Below are 22236 nucleotides of genomic sequence, written 5' to 3'. Positions count from 1 at the left end.
AAAGTGTCAATAATTGGTTCATTTTTGTGCCATAATTGAATAAAAGAAAAATGTTGTTGCTTTTTCACTTTTATTGTAAAAGTGAAATATTCCACTTGAATTTAAATTGTATTTATCTAGATTTTTCTCTTCAGATGTATAGTTTTCACTACAATTCAATAAAATTGTTTTTAGTGCACATACCTACAAATTCCATCCCAATAGACCCAAGATAGAATTGTAGCTGACACTTGATAGCTATCTGCATCCTGTTTCCCCATAGCTGGCAATGACAAATGCCAGTCAAAACAGGCAGAATACATAGAATAATCTCTGGCCATGCCATGTAGATTGATCGACTGTTTTTGAGTGCAACTAAACAGTAAACATAGATATCAGTTTAAGGTCACCATCATTGCTTATTGCCATATTTGGGCTGCAGACTCCAATGCATCATTGTAAGTTATATTTATTTAAGAAAACATTAACATTTCTATCAAAATTGTAACCAGATGGTCAATAGTCTGCATTTAGGTGAGGCTCAGAACATTCCCTCATGAGTTGATTTCCCATATCACAAGTTATATTTATTTAAGAAAACATTAACATTTCTATCAAAATTGTAACCAGACAGTCAATAGTCTGCATTTAGGTGAGGCTCAGAACATTCCCTCATGAGTTGATTTCCCATATCTTGTAATTTAATTGTCATACTCAACTCTACTGTCTTTAAATGCATGGTGTAATTGTGTAATTTGGGCAATTTATGCTTAGTTGATAATATTGATATATTCTATTTCATTGCATTTTCAGTTTTAATGATTTAATTTTACTATTTTTCTTCCTTGCAGTGATATGCAACATAATCTAGAATGCATACTAGAAAAAATGCAAAGGCTTTAAGACAGGAGTTGAAAGTAGCACTGGATGTGACAAATAATGCTGGAAAAGGGGTGGAAAGCCTCTTGGATTCTGTTGCTGCAAAAAAAGCTGAAAAATGCTTTCCTATGACAGAGTTTTCTAATCAGACAAATATTGTTACAAGAACTTCAGCTTGTCAAGAGGTAGCTGAAGATCAAATTGAAAACATGCCTGTAATTACTGAAACTGATATTCCTACTCCTGTGAGCAGTACTACTAATATAAAGGTAGAAAGCAATGCTGATGAAACAGATGATTGTTATTGTACATTTGAAGGATTTTGTTCAGAGGATCTGATTGTATGTTCTTCAGCACAAAGACTTCAAAGACTTTATAATTTAAGTCTAAATGGAAAAAATAAAATCAAGACTATTGATTCTGATTATGATGATGATGAAGAAAGCCTTGCTGCATCAGAAGATAATATTTTAACATCAACTATAGTCAAAAAAGAATCCTCAGATAGCTTGAGTGTTGATTCTTGTTTTCAAACAACTGGTTTCCCTGTGTCTAGAAAGGAATGGGCTGAAAAAATACCTTGTGAAGCCTCAACAAGCTCTCATAAAACTTGGGATGATTTTTCCAGTGTTTCAAAGCCCTTGGTTAAGAAAGAAAATATTGCAACTATGCCTGGTGAAACAGCACCGGGTCTGCCAGAATTTTGTTCATCAACATTTACACCTGAAGCCCAAGATATCAATAGTGTTGATCTTCATTCTATACCTCAAGAATGTCAGCATATTGATGATGGCAGTGAAATACTCAGATCTATAGAGGTTTCCACTGTCCATGGAGGTTATTTTCCTATGAAAATCAAGGATGAACCAATATGTCAATTAATGGAAGTATATTCTTTAAAGACTGGCCCTACTGTGGTTAGTTCTGAATCACATTCATGGCAGGAATATGGTTGCCATCAAGAAAATGCTGCTCAAAGTTTTGATAAAGGTGTGGCCACTTTTCAAAATGAAGCTTCGAATGAAATTGCTACTTCTGAAGTTAACGCTACAGACCAAGCCAAAGCAAAACAAGATAGCAAAAATAGAGCCCCAGTTTCAGATACCAAGCTCCAACAATATGAAGAACTTAGTGATTTTGATGATCACAAAAAAAATGAGAGTACTGCTATTGCTATCGGTGATTTAAATGCTAAAATGAATGTGGATGTCACTGACCGCTTCACCTTAACTGAGGAACTTAATTATGGAGATTTGAACTCGTCTGATATGGGCTTCACCAATGCTGAAGATCTGTCCTTCCCATCAGATGTGAGTGACTTTTTATCCATATTTTTCAATATAAACAGTAAAGGTATATCATATATGCAAGGTAATTATCAATTTTAACATATATCAAAAAAAGTTGACTTTCCAGGTTAGGTCAGACTGATGTCATCTAATCACAATATCTCAAATTTTTTGTGTCTTTACTCAAGCAGGAGTTCATACAAGCCAATGGAAAGGGGTTCAGCAGTAGCAGTCCTCCAATGAGACGTGAAGCTGCTCTGGTTTGCTTGAAAATTGTGAGTTTAATAAACTTGATTATTGAAATTTATTTCAATTTTATTAAATAAAGTTTGTTTTTTATACCATAGACAGACCCTTGATATTTTTCTAATTTTTATCTCATTCTCTAATCGTAATAGTATTTTGCTACTTAGTATCAATTGAATAAATGCTGTAATGAACTATTAAATTTCTTGTTAAATGTCTATTTCAGTGCAATTTGCTGCAAGAAATCAGAAAAAAGCTGGTGATGGTGGCCAAGAGTGACAGTAACCTTGAACATCCTCTGATTTATGCTCTACACCTCCTTGCCAGTGGAAGTACCAAGGAAGAAATTCTCACTTTTCTTTCTCATCCTGGAGTATTACCTTCTGAACGCGAAATGTTTAACAAATTGTCTAGTGCATCCAGTGATTTGCAGCTGAATGAGGGACTTCTCACTATCAATGGGAAAATAGCAGTGGCTGAACCAGTTCACTGCAAGATGTTCCAACTTTTCTCTAAACATTTTGTTGTGCAAACTGTAAGGACTTACATGGAACTGCTCAAAGAGGAATACCTTTTAGCCGACACCAAAATCATGAAGAGTCACAAAAATTGTGCTTGTCTGAGAAATGAACAAACCTCATTTTGTAAGGTAAGGCACTCTACACAGCCTTTTTTTCTGAGCATCTTTTAATTATAAAATATAAATCGGTTCTTTGATACTGGGCTTCATTATTGTAATGGCTCCTGTTATCCATTGTTGATTATGATTTTTGAGATTAATTTTCATTTTATACATGTTTCAGCCTTCAGTGAAATTCAAGTTAACACTGCTATCAAAAGCCCTCAAATGTGTTTATTTAGATTTCAGACATATAGGTAATTGTTAAATACTAATCCATCATGATGATTATGTCAGGTCCTACAAAACATTCCTGTGAAGGCCCTGCAATCATGTTATGCTGCTTGCAAGCAATGGAACTCAACGCAGCTGCAGCTTTGGCACAAACTGGTAATGTTATGTATAGAATTTTATCATAAATATTTTTGTGAAACACTTTACCTCATCAAAGTTTGTGTATTCTGTGATATGCAACACATAAAATGCTTCCAATGTTTACTCATCACATAAACAATAAATTCAGTACCTATGTACCTATATACTGTACTTAGTAACCTAACCTCACACTGGCAGTGGCTGAACCCCATTGTCATTACACTAGCAGACAACTAATATCAAAAGAAAATTTCCCCAACTTGATTCAACTCTACTATTTCTTTTACAGTAGGGAGATCTCAATCTCTCCAGATAATTATGTGTGTAAATCATTGTTGTGCAACTGTTGCAAATTGAAATCAATTCCATTGGTCAAAGAATGTGTGATTATTTTTTTATCTTCCTGAGTTCCATGCGATAATTGATTGTCACCTGTAGTGAAAAAATTTGGATTTTATGTACTAGTTACCAAATTTTTTGGCTTAGTTGCAATTTTCCTGTGATATTTGTATATTATATATGCTTTCCTTTGCTAATTATGGTTTAAAATTAATAATTCTTCATAAAAAACCTATTTCTTTTGAGGCACATACTACTGCATGGGATGAGGTTCTAATTGACATCTGTGTTTGAAGATCTGTTCAATATAAGTTTGCAATCAGCATGCAAATTTCTTAAAAATTGTTTGTTTTGAGCCAACACGGATCAATTAAGTTCTTGTTATTAATGAAATGATGTATGTTACTAGCATTTATTTCTTATTGCATTGTATTTAATGTTATTTCATTGCAATGCATCAGATGTTTAGTGTGTAATATAATCCTTTCAATGTTCATTTTCTCCAGATTTTTTATCTTGTTGTTTTTGGCTTCATTAATATTTATGAAAAATCTACAAAATATATAAAAGAACACTGTGATTGATATGAAATTTGATACTGGTGGATCTGGACCCCCATTTTGTATGCTATGCTGTGACTGTTACTTTGTAAGATGATCATACAACCACCCGTTATGTATTCTGGGCCTATACTCTCAAAAATACTAAAGAGATCGTAAGTTCATCAGCCAATCATTGACAGCCTTTAAAGCAAAATCCACCAATCATAGACAAGAAAATAGAGCATAAGTACCTACTTACGTTAACTTGGCGAGTTTTGAAAGGATGGCCCCTGGTCTGTGATTAGTAGTTAGTAAGATGATCACACAACCACCCACTATGTGTTCTGTGTAATTGGTATTTTGTAAGATGATCACACAACCACCCATGATGTATTCAGGCCTATGATTGGTTGTTTGTAAGATGATCACACAACCATCCACTATGTGTTCTGTGTAATTAATAGTTTGTAAGATGATCACACAACCACCCGTTATGTATTCTGGTCTGTGATTGGTTGTTTGTAAGATGATCACACAACCACCACTATGTATTCTTGTATGTAATTTGTATTGTCAGAGATGATCTCACGCCTAACCATTATGTATACAGTCCTGTAGCCACTTTATCTTGCAGAATGCTTGTTTTCAGTTGAAGATAATTTGTAGATTATGTGCAATTTTGACATCAATAGCTTGCAAGCATGCTTTTTTTTATGCTAGGATTGTGATGAGGCAAAATTCTAATGAAAAATGATGATTTGTGCAAAAAAATAAAAGATTTTTTATAAGGTAAAGGAAGAGATAGGCTGTGTAGTTGTCAGGTGCAGCCAATATTTATTCTGCTAATCATTTAAGGAATTTGGACTCCAAACCTTAAAAAAGAGATTTTCAAAGTGTTATACAATGCTACAAAATATTTATTATTTTATCACTTAATGAAGATCATTCACTACAAATCTCTGAGGAATAACCAATGGATTTGATATCCATACAATGCCTAAATACATAGGGTTTGATTGAGAAACCTGGTTTCCATTGCCAATATCATAATACGTCATGACTTAGACCATTGACGGGGTGTCTTGAACCATTTTGTAGGTATTTAAGAAATAAATGCCATAACTCAAAAAGTTTTTGACTTGGAAAAATTGTGTTGAAGTAATTTGAAGTACCATGAGATAACCTAAAAATGCAATAAGGAGATATATTTTATTTATTTACTATGTGACTCGCAAAAAGTAACAGCTGAAAATGGTCCAAGTCATCCTGTTTTATGGTACACTCATGAAAACAAAAATGAGAGTGAATAAATATAATTATTAAAAATGTGGTTAATAATTGGCTGGTCTTGCTGGTTCTCTTTCACACTTTTAAAAACTTTCTGTATCCACTGTCACATCTTGTTGTATGTTTATGACATTTGTTATCAACTTCTGAAACATTCTGTTTGGAATTTTGAACAGCCTGAAAGTTGAAAAGGCAAAAACAGGCAATGTTCTTTTTCACCATCTTTCCTATTTCTAGTTTATTACTAATTTCAGTTAGCATTGAGTGTTCCATATTTGAGAAGAAGAGTCCTGCAAGACTGGAAGAGTCCTGCAAGACAGGGAGAGTCCTGCAAGACAGGGAGAGTCCTGCAAGACAGGAAGAGTCCTGCAAGACAGGAAGAGTCCTGCAAGACAGGAAGAGTCCTGCAAGACTGGAAGAGTCCTGCAAGACTGGAAGAGTCCTGCAAGACAGTGAGAGTCCTGCAAGACAGGGAGAGTCCTGCAAGACTGGAAGAATGGTGCAAGACTGGAAGAGTCCTGCAAGACTGGAAGAGTCCTGCAAGACAGTATTGCTGCAAGACAGGGAGAGTACTGCAAGACAGGAAGAATGCTGCAAGACAGGAAGAATGCTGCAAGACAGGAATATAATACAAAATTGAGGAGTAATACAAAACTGAAATGAAACTGTGCTGCAAGACTGGCAGTGCTCCAAAATTGAAAGCTGCTCAATGGGAAAGGTGCTGCAAGACTTGAACAAGCTGTGGCCCTGAAAAGTGCTGCATGACTAGCATAGCCATACAGACTTGCAGAGTGCTGGAGCGCTAGAAGAATAATATTCAGTATTAAAAAAAGCTCCCTATCACTAGCAGAGTGCTGCCACCTTACCTTATGGCATTATGACAAGTTTAAGGGTACCACCCTTGGGTCCATAAGGCAACACATTTCTCTATTGAAACAGCTGATGCAGGATGCTGTTGCTTGCCACTTGCTGAGGGTAGTGGCCCATAACTGGAAAATCCGGGATTGTGCTGAAATGTGCATCCAGTCTTCTTCTGTTTTGCAAGGGTGAAATCCCATGTCTCTTAGTTCCTATAGCAAGGCATTGAACAGCCTTGATACTGCCACAGAAATTATCCCGCTCAGAGCCTGAACTCTGGCTGCAGCTTGGTTATTGAATGAGGAAATCCTGCACTGTCCCCCCTTCCTTTCATTGACATGTGACTATCCTGAAAGTTGGGAACCATTCCAGTTATCATCTCCCAAGAGTTAGTATTGTATACCTCTATCTTCTCCTTTCCATTGTGTACAGTCCCAGCTATTTGTTACCTGCCCCAGTAGACCAACTTCAGCTCTCTCATACTGCTGATCCTTGACCCGAAGGTCTGTTGGACTGCCTCCAGTTTCTGCACTGCACCTGCCTTGAGCGCCACTCAAGGCTGGCAGCAGTGCTCCACAATGGGGAGCATGAGGGCTCTGAAGAGTGTAATCATTAGCTCTACTCCTCTTGTTTGGAATGCAACCCAGATTCATACCATCCATTATCTGCCTCATGCAAATATTGCCGCAATCTGGTCATCAAACATGGCTTTGGTACTCATCAAAACTCCGTGATTCCAAACAAGTTGATCTCTTCTTCAATTTCTGTGCCAAGTCATGCTGCAGCCAAGTCACACATTCAATGCCAAGTCACTCTGCAGCATCCTGGCTTCTGTGCCAACTCGATATCTCATTACTTCAAACTTTGTGCCATTGAATTGCATATTATTCACCAGGGCCCAATTGTAGAGTGTCAAAATGTCATCCTGTTACATCTTGCATGCCAGCTTGTCTGTAATCCTCATTAACACTCTTGCATTGCTGCAAATGAGGATGTAGATGCACAAGTCAGTTCTGAGTTGATATCGGCTCTACAAATGAGGAAGAGGATCTGTCCAAGCTTTAAGTCTCTGATTGTCATCTATGCTTCTCTTTATTTAGAATTTTCAATTGTGACAGCTTGTACAGTTGTACTCATTTGTAAGGAAGTTGTGGATCCAACCTAACAGGCTTCCTCCTACCTCCAACAACCTCAGCTTTCTGAAGAGCACTTCATGGTCAACTTTGTCAGAAGTTTTTATGAAAGTATCAAGACTGGAAGAACACTCCAAGATCATGGAAGTGCCCCAAGACAGCAGTTCACATTTGAAAATTGCCAAATCTTGCATGCTACCTTCAGAAGTGGGGATATTATCTGTACAATCATCTAATTGTATTGTGGCAGGATTTCTTGTACTTCACTGTTGTGGAAGAATCAGTGTAATTTTAGTCAGAGTTATTTTCTTTGAGCTCATTTTCTGTGAGCTCAGCAAAAAAATCAGTCCTTTTTTCAGCATGAACTGCATTGCCTTCAAACAGGAGTGTGAAATGTCATCATTTATTAAAGAAAACTTTAGCCATAATCTAAAAAAATGATTCAATATTATGATGTAAAATATGGAGGCTATATAAAAGCAGATTATATTTTGAAAGTAATACAAAAGTAAATATTGAGGGAGCAACATTTTGTATAAACATACAAGAGAGAAACTTGAAACCTATGTTTCCACATGCCCAAATTGAGGATTTTATCATGGCAGTGATAAAGTTTTTTAATTCCTACTTAAGGAATTAAAAATTGTGTGTCAAATTAAGCACAATGAAATATTAGCCAATTAGTCATGCCTGTCTACTGTTTGGCATCATCAAAAAGCTGTGTTGCAAGCCAATTCATCCACCAGTAGTCAGTTCATCAACACCATCTTCAGTGATAATGTCATTTATTTACCCAACACAGAGTTTCAAGTAAATTTCTGATTGTGGTTGCTAAAACTTTATTACTACCAAAATGGGTGTGATTGATTTGCCCCTGGCAGTAACAGACAAAAATATAATCTACTTTCCAATGAGCCTTCATATTTATGTTAAGATAGTACTACTTTACAATTTAATAATTTAATTTTATTTTGTAAGAGAATTTACTCTAAAATTTTTTGAAACTGTGAGGGAGTAGAATGGCTTCCCATTGCTGCTTCCTGATTTTGAAATGTTTTAGACTTGTAAAGTAAGTCATGCTATGGAGATTGTCAGTGATCTTTTTCATGACTATTATGTTTATATTGCAAGATTTTTTTATTTATGCAGGCTCTGTTATGTCGCAACCGTTCTCCTACCAAGATTATTCTCATCATAGATCATCGCTTCTATTTGAAAATTAAAGAGAAAGTTGCGACCGATTTCCCTCAAGTAGAAGTTATTGACCAACATTGCTTGACTCCAGCAACTGCACATCTTTCAATGCTTCAAAACTTGTCAATAATCAGGGAACAATGTTTGTTCATCATTGCTGGAGTACAGGATTCAGTACTTGGAGCACAGAAGAAAATTGAGTCCAATGGTAGCAAGAAAAATTGTGCAGTGGAAAAATATTCTCTGGAATCAATTCCCAATGCTAAGGCTTTGGGTACCCATGCTGGCTGGGACCTCATCAGCAAGTCTTGGGATGTCTGGAGCAGAGTCTTATGCTCCTCAGACAGCAGCAATGTTTTGTTCCTTCCCTTGTGTTCAGACAAAGGAGAAAATTCTGCCCCAGATCCGGGATCTTCTTTGGAGATAGAGCAAATGGTAAGCTTAAATAGAAATTATGAAATAAAATTCTTGTTAGTAGGATGTATTTTTTGAGATGTATTTATTTTTTCATTCAAACTTTTTCTAGGTAATTTTTTGAACTAATATATGGATGTTGTAGTGTTAGTGGCTATGCAATATATTTTTATAATATAGGAATAAAGTCTACACAAATTTGTGAAAAACCTTTCCAGCAAGATCTTCAAGTAGTGCCTCAGGCTTAGGTCTATTATGTTTCTATAACCTTTACATAACTCAATTTCCATCATAAAATTACTGAATACTGGCTTGGTGTTCAGGGGACCAAGTGCCCAGACAGTCACAAGATACTACTTGCTGGTGCCACTCAAGTGTATAATCAGTGGGCTCTGAACCAGCTTTCCATGTGTGGGTACCAGTACCATGCCAGTAGGCAGGAGAATGTAGAGGAGGGTCTGCTGGCTCTTCTTGAGTCTCTTTACTCTAGTCTGGATAACAGCAAGGTATGTTACTGATCATCTGTTCTAAAATTTTACAATGAAAATATAGACATTATTTTATTTAAAATTTGCTGCCTATACACTTGATTTAAAAGTATTTATTCAATTAAGATCTGTTCTACTTTTCTTTAATATTTTTATTTAGTTGAAAGTTGGCAGGATTATGGTGACTTCATTTTTTTATAGTCACAGAGGCTAGTATAATTTCAAACATTCTTTGCAATGCTATTTTTCACAATGCTTGATGAACTTATTTTATTTATATGCTTATGTAAGGCCTTTATTATTACCTTTTAAAATTTGTTTTTACCCTAACTAAAGTGTTGCTTAGAAAAAAAAACCTCTCTTGCCACTTTAATCAGAAATTTGTTCTGATTGCAGAGCCAGACCCATTCTGCAATACTCAGGTAATCTTCATAGATAATTAATTTCCTTTGAGACTCAGAGGTACTTTTGTTCAAAATAACTTCTGTTATAGTATGTGTAATTACCTCAGTTATTTTGCTTGTTCTACTGCATGAAATTTCACTCAAGCAATATAACTGAGGAGAATCTGCATGAAATTTCACTCAATTGTGTTGATTTATTATTATTTTTTTAATTTAAGAAAACTGGGAGAGCAGAAATTTTATTTGGTCCTCATTGGTTCTAGCTTTTCCTGTGCTATTCTAATGCAACTGGCATGTTGGCTACAAACGGATAGCATGTATGTTAATTGTGATAAATTTATGACATTTTGACAAATTATACTTCATATTTGTTTGTTTTATTTCATATTTTAATGAGATGAATATGCATGAGATGAATACATCTGTCAATAATTTTGAACATTATCATTACATCTTTTGAAAATGGTAATCTCTTATTTTCAATGATAAATGCATTCCACAATCACTCTTGAAATTTACTTACTCCTAATTTAAGCCAATTAGAAATAAAAAAAACTGTTAAATAATTAATCATCATTTTGACTAAATAAAATCCTCTGTCAGCCATGCATAAGAAAATAAGGAAAATAAGCTAAAGATCCATTGCAGAACTATATATATCAGAAGAAAAAAGAGGAGAACCAAATGCATTAGGAAAGTTTAATTCAAGCTGTACATTGAAGTTGCTGCCAATCGCAGGTAAAAATACAAAATGGAGGTCTGCGATTTGTCACCTTGAGCTAACTTCTGTACCAATCACTGCATCTGCCACCTGGTTTTTATTCAAAAATTTTCCGAAGTTTATATTCTACCTATATCACACATTAATGTACAAAACAAAGTGCACCCACAATTATAAGAATTATTACACAATTATAAGAAGAAATTACTCAAAATGACCCTGTGAGAAATGAGATTTTGCTTTAGTTTTCTAAAAATAACATTAAAAAATCTGTCAAGAGCCAAATCGCTATAAAAATGTCTTGAACTTTTGTGTCCTTCTTGTTTCTTGGAATATCTTCCTCCTTTTCTTTGCTTGACTGATATTTTTTTCATGAGCAAAATATTCTGTTTAATAATGTTTTTTTTTTTGTAATGTCAGTGTTTTTATAGCTGTTTAATGCTGTTACTGCCTGTGAAATGGTAAGTGGGTGAGGATTGAAGGACCTAATTTGAGTCACTGTCAACTATTTGTTTGCTGGTTTTATGTGTAGTGAATAAAAGTACTCTTGCAAGGGTAACAGATTTATGCAAAACATGGTTCAGGTAACAGATTCATGGCATTGTTATCTTTGTTTAAAATAACAAAGTGGCTCTATTGTATGCACCTCAGGAACATGCATGCAAGGGTTCTGATAGAACTATCATGATGAATTGAATCTCTCTAAAATCCTAATTATAAAATCTGATATTAACGATGTATACAATTTAGCTGTTGGCATTAGTACACCATATAAATTATAGAGTATGGTTCAAGTTCATGTTAGTTATGATCTCATTAAGTTGAGTACATAATTAGTTTCAGGATAGTTATTTTATAGGTTTTTCATTGATAAACACTATTGTTAATCCATCAAAGTTCATTTGAATTAGTAAATGACTGTATGAATGTTGGCTAAAGAAAGGGACATTGCATTTTGTGGTGGTAGCAGCAAGAGTAACTGCTGTTGCATTGCCATTTCAGAAAGTTTGTGCCATGCAAGAAGCCCATCAGTGGTCCCTATAGTGCTACATTTTTTCATCTTGATTTAAGAATTGCAAGAATTATCTGGATTATTAATTGATTTCTGTTTATTATTGTGATCCATTTGATATAATTGGGTTTTATCCAGGTTTCTAAATAATGGTCAGAAAAACCAGGTATTCCAGTCATTTTTTGAAACTTGCAATATTATCAACTTGGTTGTGGTCTTCCAGATAACACGGGGTTATTCTCAATGATGGACCCGATTGAATACATTTGTATAGATTTAGGTATAAATTCAAATTGAATAATTTATACACCAATAGAAAGAGAAGGATTCAATGTTTTTTCACATATTTATAAATGATCAATATGTTCCCCTTGTGCTTCACAGCAAACATCTAAAGGATAGCCATACTTGTCTTGCGCACAAGAAAGAATATCTTCTGTTACTGAGTGCACCATAGCACTCGTCACGTAAATATGATTCTTCAGATCAACCAGAGTTTTTATTGTTGTGGTTCCCTGGTCTCACTTTTATAAGAGACCCCCAATCAACCGGAGTTGCTGGTAGAGGTGGCACATAAACAGAGTTGCTGGTAGAGGCGGGACCTAAACAGAGTTGCTGGTAGAGGCAGTTTTATTACTGTCCTTACCGTGTTGGCGACTGCAAGATTCTGTAACTGAGAATCCAATAAATTTTTGGAATGAAGCCAAGTACACAAGATCACTACTTAGTCTGAAACCAACTTCCTGTTATCAAAGTTCTGTGGCATTGACTTCTTTTCAACTCAAAGCAACTCCTGGTGCTGAAGGCCAGCCAAATCAACATCTTGCTTTCAACTGAAATCAACTTCTGGTGCCACAGGCCTGCCAAATCAATGTCTTTCTTTCATCTGAAATCATCTTCTGGTGCAAAATGACTGCCAAATCAACATCTTACTTTCAACTGAAATCAACATCTGGTCCCAAAGGCCTGCTGGATTGAATTCTCCCACTTGCTGGTACTACTGGACTGTTCAAGACTGAAGAGCAAAAGCTTCATCTTTAATGGAGGGGCTTCTTCTGGTGCAGAAGACATTAACTGCCATGCTTTCATGTGGCAATGACCTAATATTATTATATTTTTTATAAATGTAATTGTTTGGAATTGCTGCTTGTTTTTAATTCTTGGATAATTTTATGCCATTTTTTTGGGTTCCTATGCTCACCTATCCTCCTGAGTAAAAATATCTTAGTAAATCAATTTATTATACACAGAAAGAGCATAATTAATATTTACAATTGAAATTTGTTATTTTCCATTAACATGTATTGGAACTTTTATTAGTATTGTAGCTGCTACAATATTTCCATTAGTCTCTACAAAAGTGTTCAAAATAATGGTGGAAAAACTGTCTGATAGGCAGTTACTGTCAAGTGGCCGTCTGCCTCATTAAACTAAACAGTGTTAACCATTTTTTTGGTATGTTTTGGGTTTCATATTTTAACCTGAAGGAAAAAAATTGTGACTCAGTTCAATTCCACTGAACAGCTGCCAAATGAGAGCTAGACAGTTTTTTCAGCATTAATTTGAACACTGTTGTGTGAACATTCTGCAATTTTCTACATTGTATTCTGCATCCTTCTATTAGGACGCCTGTGGTGCAATGTTTCTCGTCAGTCGTGCTGGTCACCGAGAGGTTGTTCACTCCAGCATGCCTCACAGACCTGGTTGGATCTGAAAATGTAAGTTGGTTAATTAATATGGTTGCATATGATAACATAAAAAGATTAACATTGTAGTTTAATTTTCATGGACGTGACTATCACATGACACATTCATGCTTAAAATTGTTGTACAATGTGAATGTTCTACTTTCTGATCTCTTGCATTTGCCATTCTTTGGAATTAAAGTGCTCTGACAATTGTGCCTGATGTCTCTTTAGTTTCTAGTGCTAATGTGTAAACGCATATTCTGCCATCCAATACTAATTAATGCTAATGAATGAACATACTTCCAGGCTTTAACACAACTAGAGAACATGCTGACACACCTCAAAGCAGAAGTTGACTCCACGAGTGCAGTGCTGATGATGCCCTTCATGCCACTAAGTCTTCTTGATGAGGACAATCTGTCACTGCTTTCTTCTGACGTATGCTCGTCCCTCGCGCTTCTGGTGCCCACAGCCGCTGCAAGCTCTTTGCCTGACAATAATAAAGATAATTTGTCTGCTGGTAGAGCTGCGTTATTGAAACTGCAAGATTTATGGTCTGCAATGCATCAGCTAGTGCACAAGAACTGGGAAGATGTAGGTCTTTCTTTAGAGCTATTTGACATGTATGAATCGAAAGATCATCATGTTGATTGGACCATACAAGAAATGTGGCCTGGTCACCTATGGTTCATTTTCAACCCATGGAGCAGTCTGCTTGAGTCCGTCTTATTTTTGGCTTCACATGGCATGACTAAGTCACGGATGAAAACTCTACTGGATTTCCCCTTCGTTGAAACATACCCCAATCTGGAAAAATGTTTTGATGTTAATTCTGAAAGCAAGTGCTATGAAAAAATTGTTCTTTTTGGAGACATGAGCGTTAAAGGCCAATATCTAGACAACCCTGCCTTGTTGTACAATCATAGCGTTGACTTCAGCAATAACGCTTGGATATCTCAAGTGCTAGAACAGACTTATGAATTGCCATCAAATTTGCTCCTAGTCTTTGTGTTGGACATGTCAAGTTTTGGCTACCGAGTTCCACTTGAACATTGCATTAAAAACAAATGCAAAAATCCTATTCTGGTGAACTCTCTGCCAGATGATTGCACTAAAGACCCTGTCAAACTGAAGGATTTGGCTTCTGTGAAGATAAGATCAATTATTGATCAACTTGTTGCTCTGCGGAAGTGCTTGCCTAATCAGAGTTCGGTTAGTCTTGCATCTTTTCCACCCCAGCGAGTTTTCATGTCTGAGACTTTAGACTTCCTGTCACAAATGGACCACAAGGCTCTCCACTGCAGCATATCCTTGCCTCATCCTGTCGGCACTCACCCTGAAGGCATCGTCTGCATAGGAGCAGAATGTGACTGGCAGTTGCTGAACCAAGCTGTTCATGCAGAGCTCAAGAAGCCCTTGAATAATTTCTTGGTGAACTTCAACCCCTATAATGGCCCGACTGAAGCTTATGAACCCGTTCTTGAATGCGTTACTCTGTTGAAAAAACTTGAAAGGCCGTTCCCTGCTTACCACTCCTGGAAGGTTGACGTCAAAAAAAGCATCTCCTCGTTCTTGAAAATGAAATTTAATGCGCCACAATTAATTGAGAAGGCGAAAGTTGAAAATAAAGATCTCGGGGCAGCAGAAAACAGACGGAAACTTGGCGCTCTCATTGCAGCAAAGAGGAGGGAACAATCTGAACAAGAGGCGGCAAGAGTAAAACCTGCTTGTGAGAATCCTAACGAGATAAATAAATTGGTGACGGATACTGAAAATGTTGATGATGTTGCGACCACGATCGCGGAAGGAGTGCTGGTGCAGCCTGAGGTGGCCAGTGATAATTCCGAGATAATGGTGAAATTGGAGACGAACACTGAAAATAGTGACGTTGTTGCTGCCACGAACTCTGAAGGAGTGAAGATAAAAGAGGAACCTTCCGATAAAAATTCTAATGAGATAACCAAATTAAAAACAAATGCTGACGAAAGAAGCATCGTTGCCACTACAAACACAGAAGTAATAAAAATGCAGGAAAAGCCTGTCACAGAAGAACCCAGGGATTGTACAAAATTGGAAACAAATGCTGAAAAGAATGACAATGTTGCTGTCACAAGCCAGAACCCAGTGCTGGAGTGTACAAATGTGGGAAAAACTGCACCCCAAGGAACAATTGTTAAGATCAGTGCAGGGAGTGCTTGCTTCAGTTTTGGGTTCCTGGACACACTAACACACATCTTTGGGGCCAACGTGAATAAATACTCTATCACTCATGAAGGTGGGATGTCGAAGCTTTTATTATGATGCCTGTAGACATATAATTCAATATTTCAGGTTTCACTTGGAAATGCATTTGATTGACTGTTTGACCATTGCAATTAATTCAACTTATTATTTAAAAAAAAATGAATGCAAATAATTAAAGGTGTGATCACCAAGATTTGACATGTTATTTCACCATATCCTTGACCAATGACGAACTAAAAACTTAACTTTAATAGAGGATTGATCCCTTTATGATTAATTTGTTAATCAACTGTAAATTTTATACGTTTTCATCCCGTCCATTGATTTCTCTCGCTCTTAACTTGCAGGTCCGAATGTTGTTTACACATTCACATTTCCCAACCCAAGGTCAGCGTCCATCATGCATCAAGTTCTCCACAACTTTGTGCTACCGGAAGGCACCATCTCAGCCAGCTGGCCTAACAAACGTACGTTTGTCTAACTTCTTCCCTGTTTGTTTCATATCGCACACATTGCATATTTGTCTCCGCTCACATATAATGCCATGTTTGTCTCAGCCTCCCAACACGTTTATCTCAGCTCATGTATTAGACTATTAGTCCATGTTTGTCTCCGCTCACGTATAAGTCCATGTTTGTCTCCGCTCATGCACACTGCCATGTTTGTCTCAACGCTCATCATTTCATTTCGAGGTTGATCGACATCTCAGAGGTATCCTTAAAAATTCTCTTTCATTCATTTAATTAAGCCTGGTTAGCCATTTGTTTACATGCTATTATAATTTTTTTACAAAACAAATCACTCGAGCAATCTTGGTACTTTTACTATTCCATTAAGTATTTATAGTTACGTTTGTTCATGAGTTTTTGCAACAAGTCATGAAACGAAACCTGCCAAAAAAATCAAACATAAATTAAACAGCCTAACTCTAATGAAATATTCTGATAAACTGCCTCTACCTTAACCTACATTTGAAATGAGGTGTGCCTCATCCATTATGTAAGGAATTTGAAATACACTTTTTTTCAGAACATATGCCGTATGTTAACGCGTTCCAGCTGAAGAATGCCAAAGCTACCATGATCAAGTTTGCTGTAGAATACCGAGCTTCTTGGAACCGTCTCTGCAGCAGCATTGCGATGAGTATGAAAATTCATTTATGTAGCTTCAATGTCTTTCTTATTGAATTATAATTTGTCTAGCTTAATTCGAAACCAGCAAAGATAACACCAAATTGCAGAACCTTTTCTGTGCGCAGACAACACAATATGTATACAATAGGTACACAAATGAATGAGGAGACCTGTGTTGTGCGCAGATAACACAATATCTAATTGATTTAAATGGATGCAATAAGTACACAAATGATTAAGAAAACCTGTGTTGTGTGCAGATAACACAATATCTAATTGATTTAAATGTATACATCAAGTACACAAATGAATGAGAATATCTAATCTGCCTACAAGTGTACGGATAACACAAAATATAGTTGATTTAAATGTATACAATAAGTACACAAATGGCTGAGAGGACCTGTTTTGTGTGCAGATAATCTCTTTAACAAGACGCCGTCTCAGCACCGACATAACTGCGTGTACGAGAGCACTGAAGCGGGCCACCACCTGCTGGCTCACATCACACATGAGCTCACCACAGTCACCCCGCACCTACTGCGCACCAGTCCGTTCAACTGAAATTATTGTCAATCTTGATTGCTATTATACAGAAATAATTCGAAGTTTACTTGAATTGAAGATTAATTTATTTTTAATCACGGCTGTCACGAACAAATTGCTGCGCACCAGTCCGTTCAACTGAAATTATATTCAATTTTGATTGATATTGTACAGAAATAATTCGAAGTTTACTTTACTTGAACTGAAGATTAATTTATTTTTAATCACGGCAGCCACAAACTAATTGCTGCGGACCAGTCTGTTCATTTAGAATTTGCTTCAATCTTGTATGTATTTTAGATGAATGAGCCGAAGTTTACTGAAATTGAAGTTTTAGTTTATATTGATATTTTGCCAGAATCCGTCAAAAAATGATTTGATATTCAGCGACGTTGAAATTAAAAACATTTGGTAAATATTTAATTGTAGTTATATATGTATATACACTCCACTTTCTTTTTGCACAATTTATAACGGTAATTTTGTTGACCAGACGACGTGGTGCTGCTGTTTGCATAATAATGCAAGCATTATTATTATTATTATTATAGTTAACTTATTATACAATATGCAAGCTGCTGCTGGCTTTCTAATAATAATAATAATAATAATCATAATAATAATAATAATAATATTGTTGACCAGACGACGTGGTGCTGGTGGTGGTGACGACGAGCGATGTCAGGGCACGCCACATGGTCACGCTGCTTAAACACGTCATGGACGTGTCACGTCTTGTCATCGTCTGCCAGGGAGACCAACCGCCTTATGCAAACGGTGGGTGGTCACCTCTGTTCCTGTATGCAACTTTAATTTCTAAATCCACAATTGGATTGGATTTTGTCCACACTTAAAAAACAAACCATATTCATTAATTTATTTAGGTATGATGGTATTCTGATGGAGAATTTATGTGTCTTTTTTCTCGTGACTTTTGACAGAAAATGGCTATGTTTAATTTATTTTTGTTTTGTTACATAGTTTTAATTTTATAGTATTTTTTATATATGTCGAATTTTCTATTTATGTGGCGGTTACTTCCTGAATAAAAGTCTGTCTTCTATAAAATGTGTAGGAGCTGCTACGTGCAATCAGAGAAAAATTGAAACTCCTGTCTAAATAATTGTATTTTGCCTCCTTGGTTTCTGTGGGATTTGCCCAACAAAAAATTAAATGGGGAAAAATGTTCTTGTAAGGTGTTTCTTGTATGAATGTGTGTTTGTTGTATGCAGGTGGGTTTGTTGTATGATGGTGTGTTTACCATACAAAGTTATTAATGTACACTGATGTGCAGCGCACCTGCTGCTGGGCACGAGCAACTTCCTGGTGCAGGCGCTGGAGCAGCACAAGCTGCGGCTGAGTGCTGACGGCGCGCGGCTGCTGGTGGTGGGGGCGACCGCGATGCTCACCGATGCCGAGCACAAACATTGGCTCCAAAGACTTAATGAATTTCTCAACAACGCTCTTGGTATGGATTGTATATGCTCTTTTTTTCAATGTATGCTCTTTTCGTTACACTAGATTCGTGCTTTTAATAATATATTTATGTATGGATGGTTCTCTATCCTAGATTTTGTGTGCTGAATTGAGGAGGCCTTGCTCTCGCTAGCACGCACCAGTGGACGGTCATTTCAAAAAACAGTAACTCGTTCGTAACTCCGTCAGCCAATCATTGACGGCAAATCAAGTTGAAACCTACCAGCCAAAGGCGAATAATTGGCCGCTACTTATTCTTAGGCCGACCACATGTACTTTGAAAGTACAGGGTGAACCAGAATTAACTGACCTTTTTAATTTGTTAATAAATAAAAAACTAAGAACGTTATGAAGTTGAAATCAGCTCCAGCTTATAGGTTTGTTATAGGTCACTATATGCTTCAGCTCATAGGTGTGTCAGAGGTCACTATATTCTTCAGCTCATAGGTGTGTTATAGGTCACACACTATATTCTTCAGCTCATAGGTGTGCCATAGATCACTATATGCTTCAGCTCATATGTGTGATAGGTCACTATATGCTTCAGCTCATAGGTGTGTCAATGTCAAATTTGGAGATTTTGGATCACTACATGCTTCAGCTCATAGGTGTTTCATAGGTATGCTCATACTATATGCACTATATGCTTCAGCTCATAGGTGTTTCATAGGTCACTATATGCTTCAGCTCATAGGTGTGTTATAGGTCACTATATGCTTCAGCTCCTAGGTGTTTCATAGGTCACTATATCCTTCAGCTCATAGGTGTTTCATAGGTATGCTCATGCTATATTCACTATATGCTTCAGCTCATAGGTGTTTCATAGGTCACTATATGCTTCAGCTCATAGGTGTGTTATAGGTCACTATATGCTTCAGCTCATAGGTGTGTTATAGGTCACTACTATATGCTTCAGCTCATAGGTGTGTTATAGGTCACTACTATATACTTCAGCTCATAGGTGTGTTATAGGTCACTACTTTAATAATAATAATAATATTGTTGACCAGACGACGTGGTGCTGGTGGTGGTGACGACGAGCGATGTCAGGGCACGCCACATGGTCACGCTGCTTAAACACGTCATGGACGTGTCACGTCTTGTCATCGTCTGCCAGGGAGACCAACCGCCTTATGCAAACGGTGGGTGGTCACCTCTGTTCCTGTATGCAACTTTAATTTCTAAATCCACAATTGGATTGGATTTTGTCCACACTTAAAAAACAAACCATATTCATTAATTTATTTAGGTATGATGGTATTCTGATGGAGAATTTATGTGTCTTTTTTCTCGTGACTTTTGACAGAAAATGGCTATGTTTAATTTATTTTTGTTTTGTTACATAGTTTTAATTTTATAGTATTTTTTATATATGTCGAATTTTCTATTTATGTGGCGGTTACTTCCTGAATAAAAGTCTGTCTTCTATAAAATGTGTAGGAGCTGCTACGTGCAATCAGAGAAAAATTGAAACTCCTGTCTAAATAATTGTATTTTGCCTCCTTGGTTTCTGTGGGATTTGCCCAACAAAAAATTAAATGGGGAAAAATGTTCTTGTAAGGTGTTTCTTGTATGAATGTGTGTTTGTTGTATGCAGGTGGGTTTGTTGTATGATGGTGTGTTTACCATACAAAGTTATTAATGTACACTGATGTGCAGCGCACCTGCTGCTGGGCACGAGCAACTTCCTGGTGCAGGCGCTGGAGCAGCACAAGCTGCGGCTGAGTGCTGACGGCGCGCGGCTGCTGGTGGTGGGGGCGACCGCGATGCTCACCGATGCCGAGCACAAACATTGGCTCCAAAGACTTAATGAATTTCTCAACAACGCTCTTGGTATGGATTGTATATGCTCTTTTTTTCAATGTATGCTCTTTTCGTTACACTAGATTCGTGCTTTTAATAATATATTTATGTATGGATGGTTCTCTATCCTAGATTTTGTGTGCTGAATTGAGGAGGCCTTGCTCTCGCTAGCACGCACCAGTGGACGGTCATTTCAAAAAACAGTAACTCGTTCGTAACTCCGTCAGCCAATCATTGACGACTAATCAAGTTGAAACCTACCAGTCAAAGGCGAATAATTGGCCGCTACGTGTTCTTAGGCCGACCTCATGTACTTTGATAGTATTATCGTAGCGAATTTTGATAGTATGTATCTTGGTAGTTCACACCAGGTGGATGGTAAATGCTTACGTTTCAAACTCTTGATATGATGATATCATATCAGAGATATGATATCACATCAAATGATTACGTTTGATATCAGATGATCTGATATCAAAAGCGCTTCAATCATCTTATTCCAATCTGAACTTTGTATGAGCCCTCCCTCCAATAGATCAAGCATTTGATGTACAGGCATGACTGTGACTTCAACTCAAACTTCAATTGTTACGTATTTCAAGAATTTTTTATAGAATTAATGTAAATTCCTTCATGGTATGTGGGCCTGGAAATAATACCTTCACTAATGATAATAATACCTTAATTTTGGCGAAATAATACCTTCACAAATTTTGCACACGTTAAAATGCAAATCATAATCCTCGATTTGTAATACAAATGTAAAAATTCCTAGTACATTACTTGAAAATTGATTGTTAAGAACGAATGCTAAGCGTATACTTATTGACATTTGCTACAAAAGTATCCAAGTATTACTTGTAAGTTGATCTTTGAATATGAAAATTACATGTACACTTACCTTTATTTTACACGCCAGGCCCCAAAGTGAACAAGTGCGTGACGACCGAGCGTCTCTACAAGGAACGCTATCAAGAACTGTGCTCGCTGCTCGGCTGTCGCTTCAATGTCGCCAACTTCAACTACGCTCGCCAGCTCCAGCTTATAGGTTTGTCAATGTCAAATTTGGAGATTTTGAATCACTATATACTTCAGCTCATAGGTGTTTCATAGGTATGCTCATACTATATGCACTATATGCTTCAGCTCATTGGTGTTTCATAGGTATGCTCATACTATATGCACTATATGCTTCAGCTCATAGGTGTGTTATGGGTTACTAATAAATGTGTCTATTTTTATATGTGTTTATTTTTACATCGTGATTATTCCAGGTTTTAAATTTACGAATGCCGTAACGCGTAATTTTAATCAGCTAAAACCATATAAAAGCAGAAAATGATCGGAAACTCGTAATTAATTCATTTTACTTAGTTTAATAGTTCATTAATGGTTTAAACAAAAAATTTTCCTAGAAATGACCATGAATTAAAAAATTCGTTGATTCTGTAATTTGAAAAGTTTTATATATTTCAGATCCCGATGATCTTCCATGCGCTCAGGAGTGTTCAGAAGCCTTAACAGATGCCATCGATAAATGGGAAAACGAAGTTTTCAGCTCATAGGT

General features: G+C 36.6%; 1 protein-coding gene across 1 annotated transcript; it reads left to right on the top strand.

Annotated features, from left to right (window-relative positions):
• Positions 1-1329: 1329 nt before the first annotated feature.
• LOC108670444 lies at positions 1330-22234 on the top strand. Its single transcript, XM_047882141.1, has 16 exons — positions 1330-2168; positions 2339-2422; positions 2620-3042; positions 3310-3402; positions 8696-9175; positions 9478-9660; positions 10039-10064; positions 13404-13497; positions 13774-15742; positions 16059-16178; positions 16741-16854; positions 17263-17394; positions 18036-18167; positions 18685-18858; positions 21589-21717; positions 22146-22234. The coding sequence occupies exons 1-16, from the start codon at positions 1527-1529 to the stop codon at positions 22232-22234; spliced, it is 4884 nt and encodes a 1627-aa protein (XP_047738097.1). The 5' UTR covers positions 1330-1526.
• The last annotated feature ends 2 nt before the right edge of the window (positions 22235-22236 follow it).

Source organism: Hyalella azteca, unplaced genomic scaffold (genome assembly GCF_000764305.2).
Source record: "Hyalella azteca isolate HAZT.00-mixed unplaced genomic scaffold, Hazt_2.0.2 contig9734, whole genome shotgun sequence".
Classification (NCBI taxonomy): domain Eukaryota; kingdom Metazoa; phylum Arthropoda; class Malacostraca; order Amphipoda; family Hyalellidae; genus Hyalella; species Hyalella azteca.
This window is presented reverse-complemented; position numbering and strand designations above follow the sequence as displayed.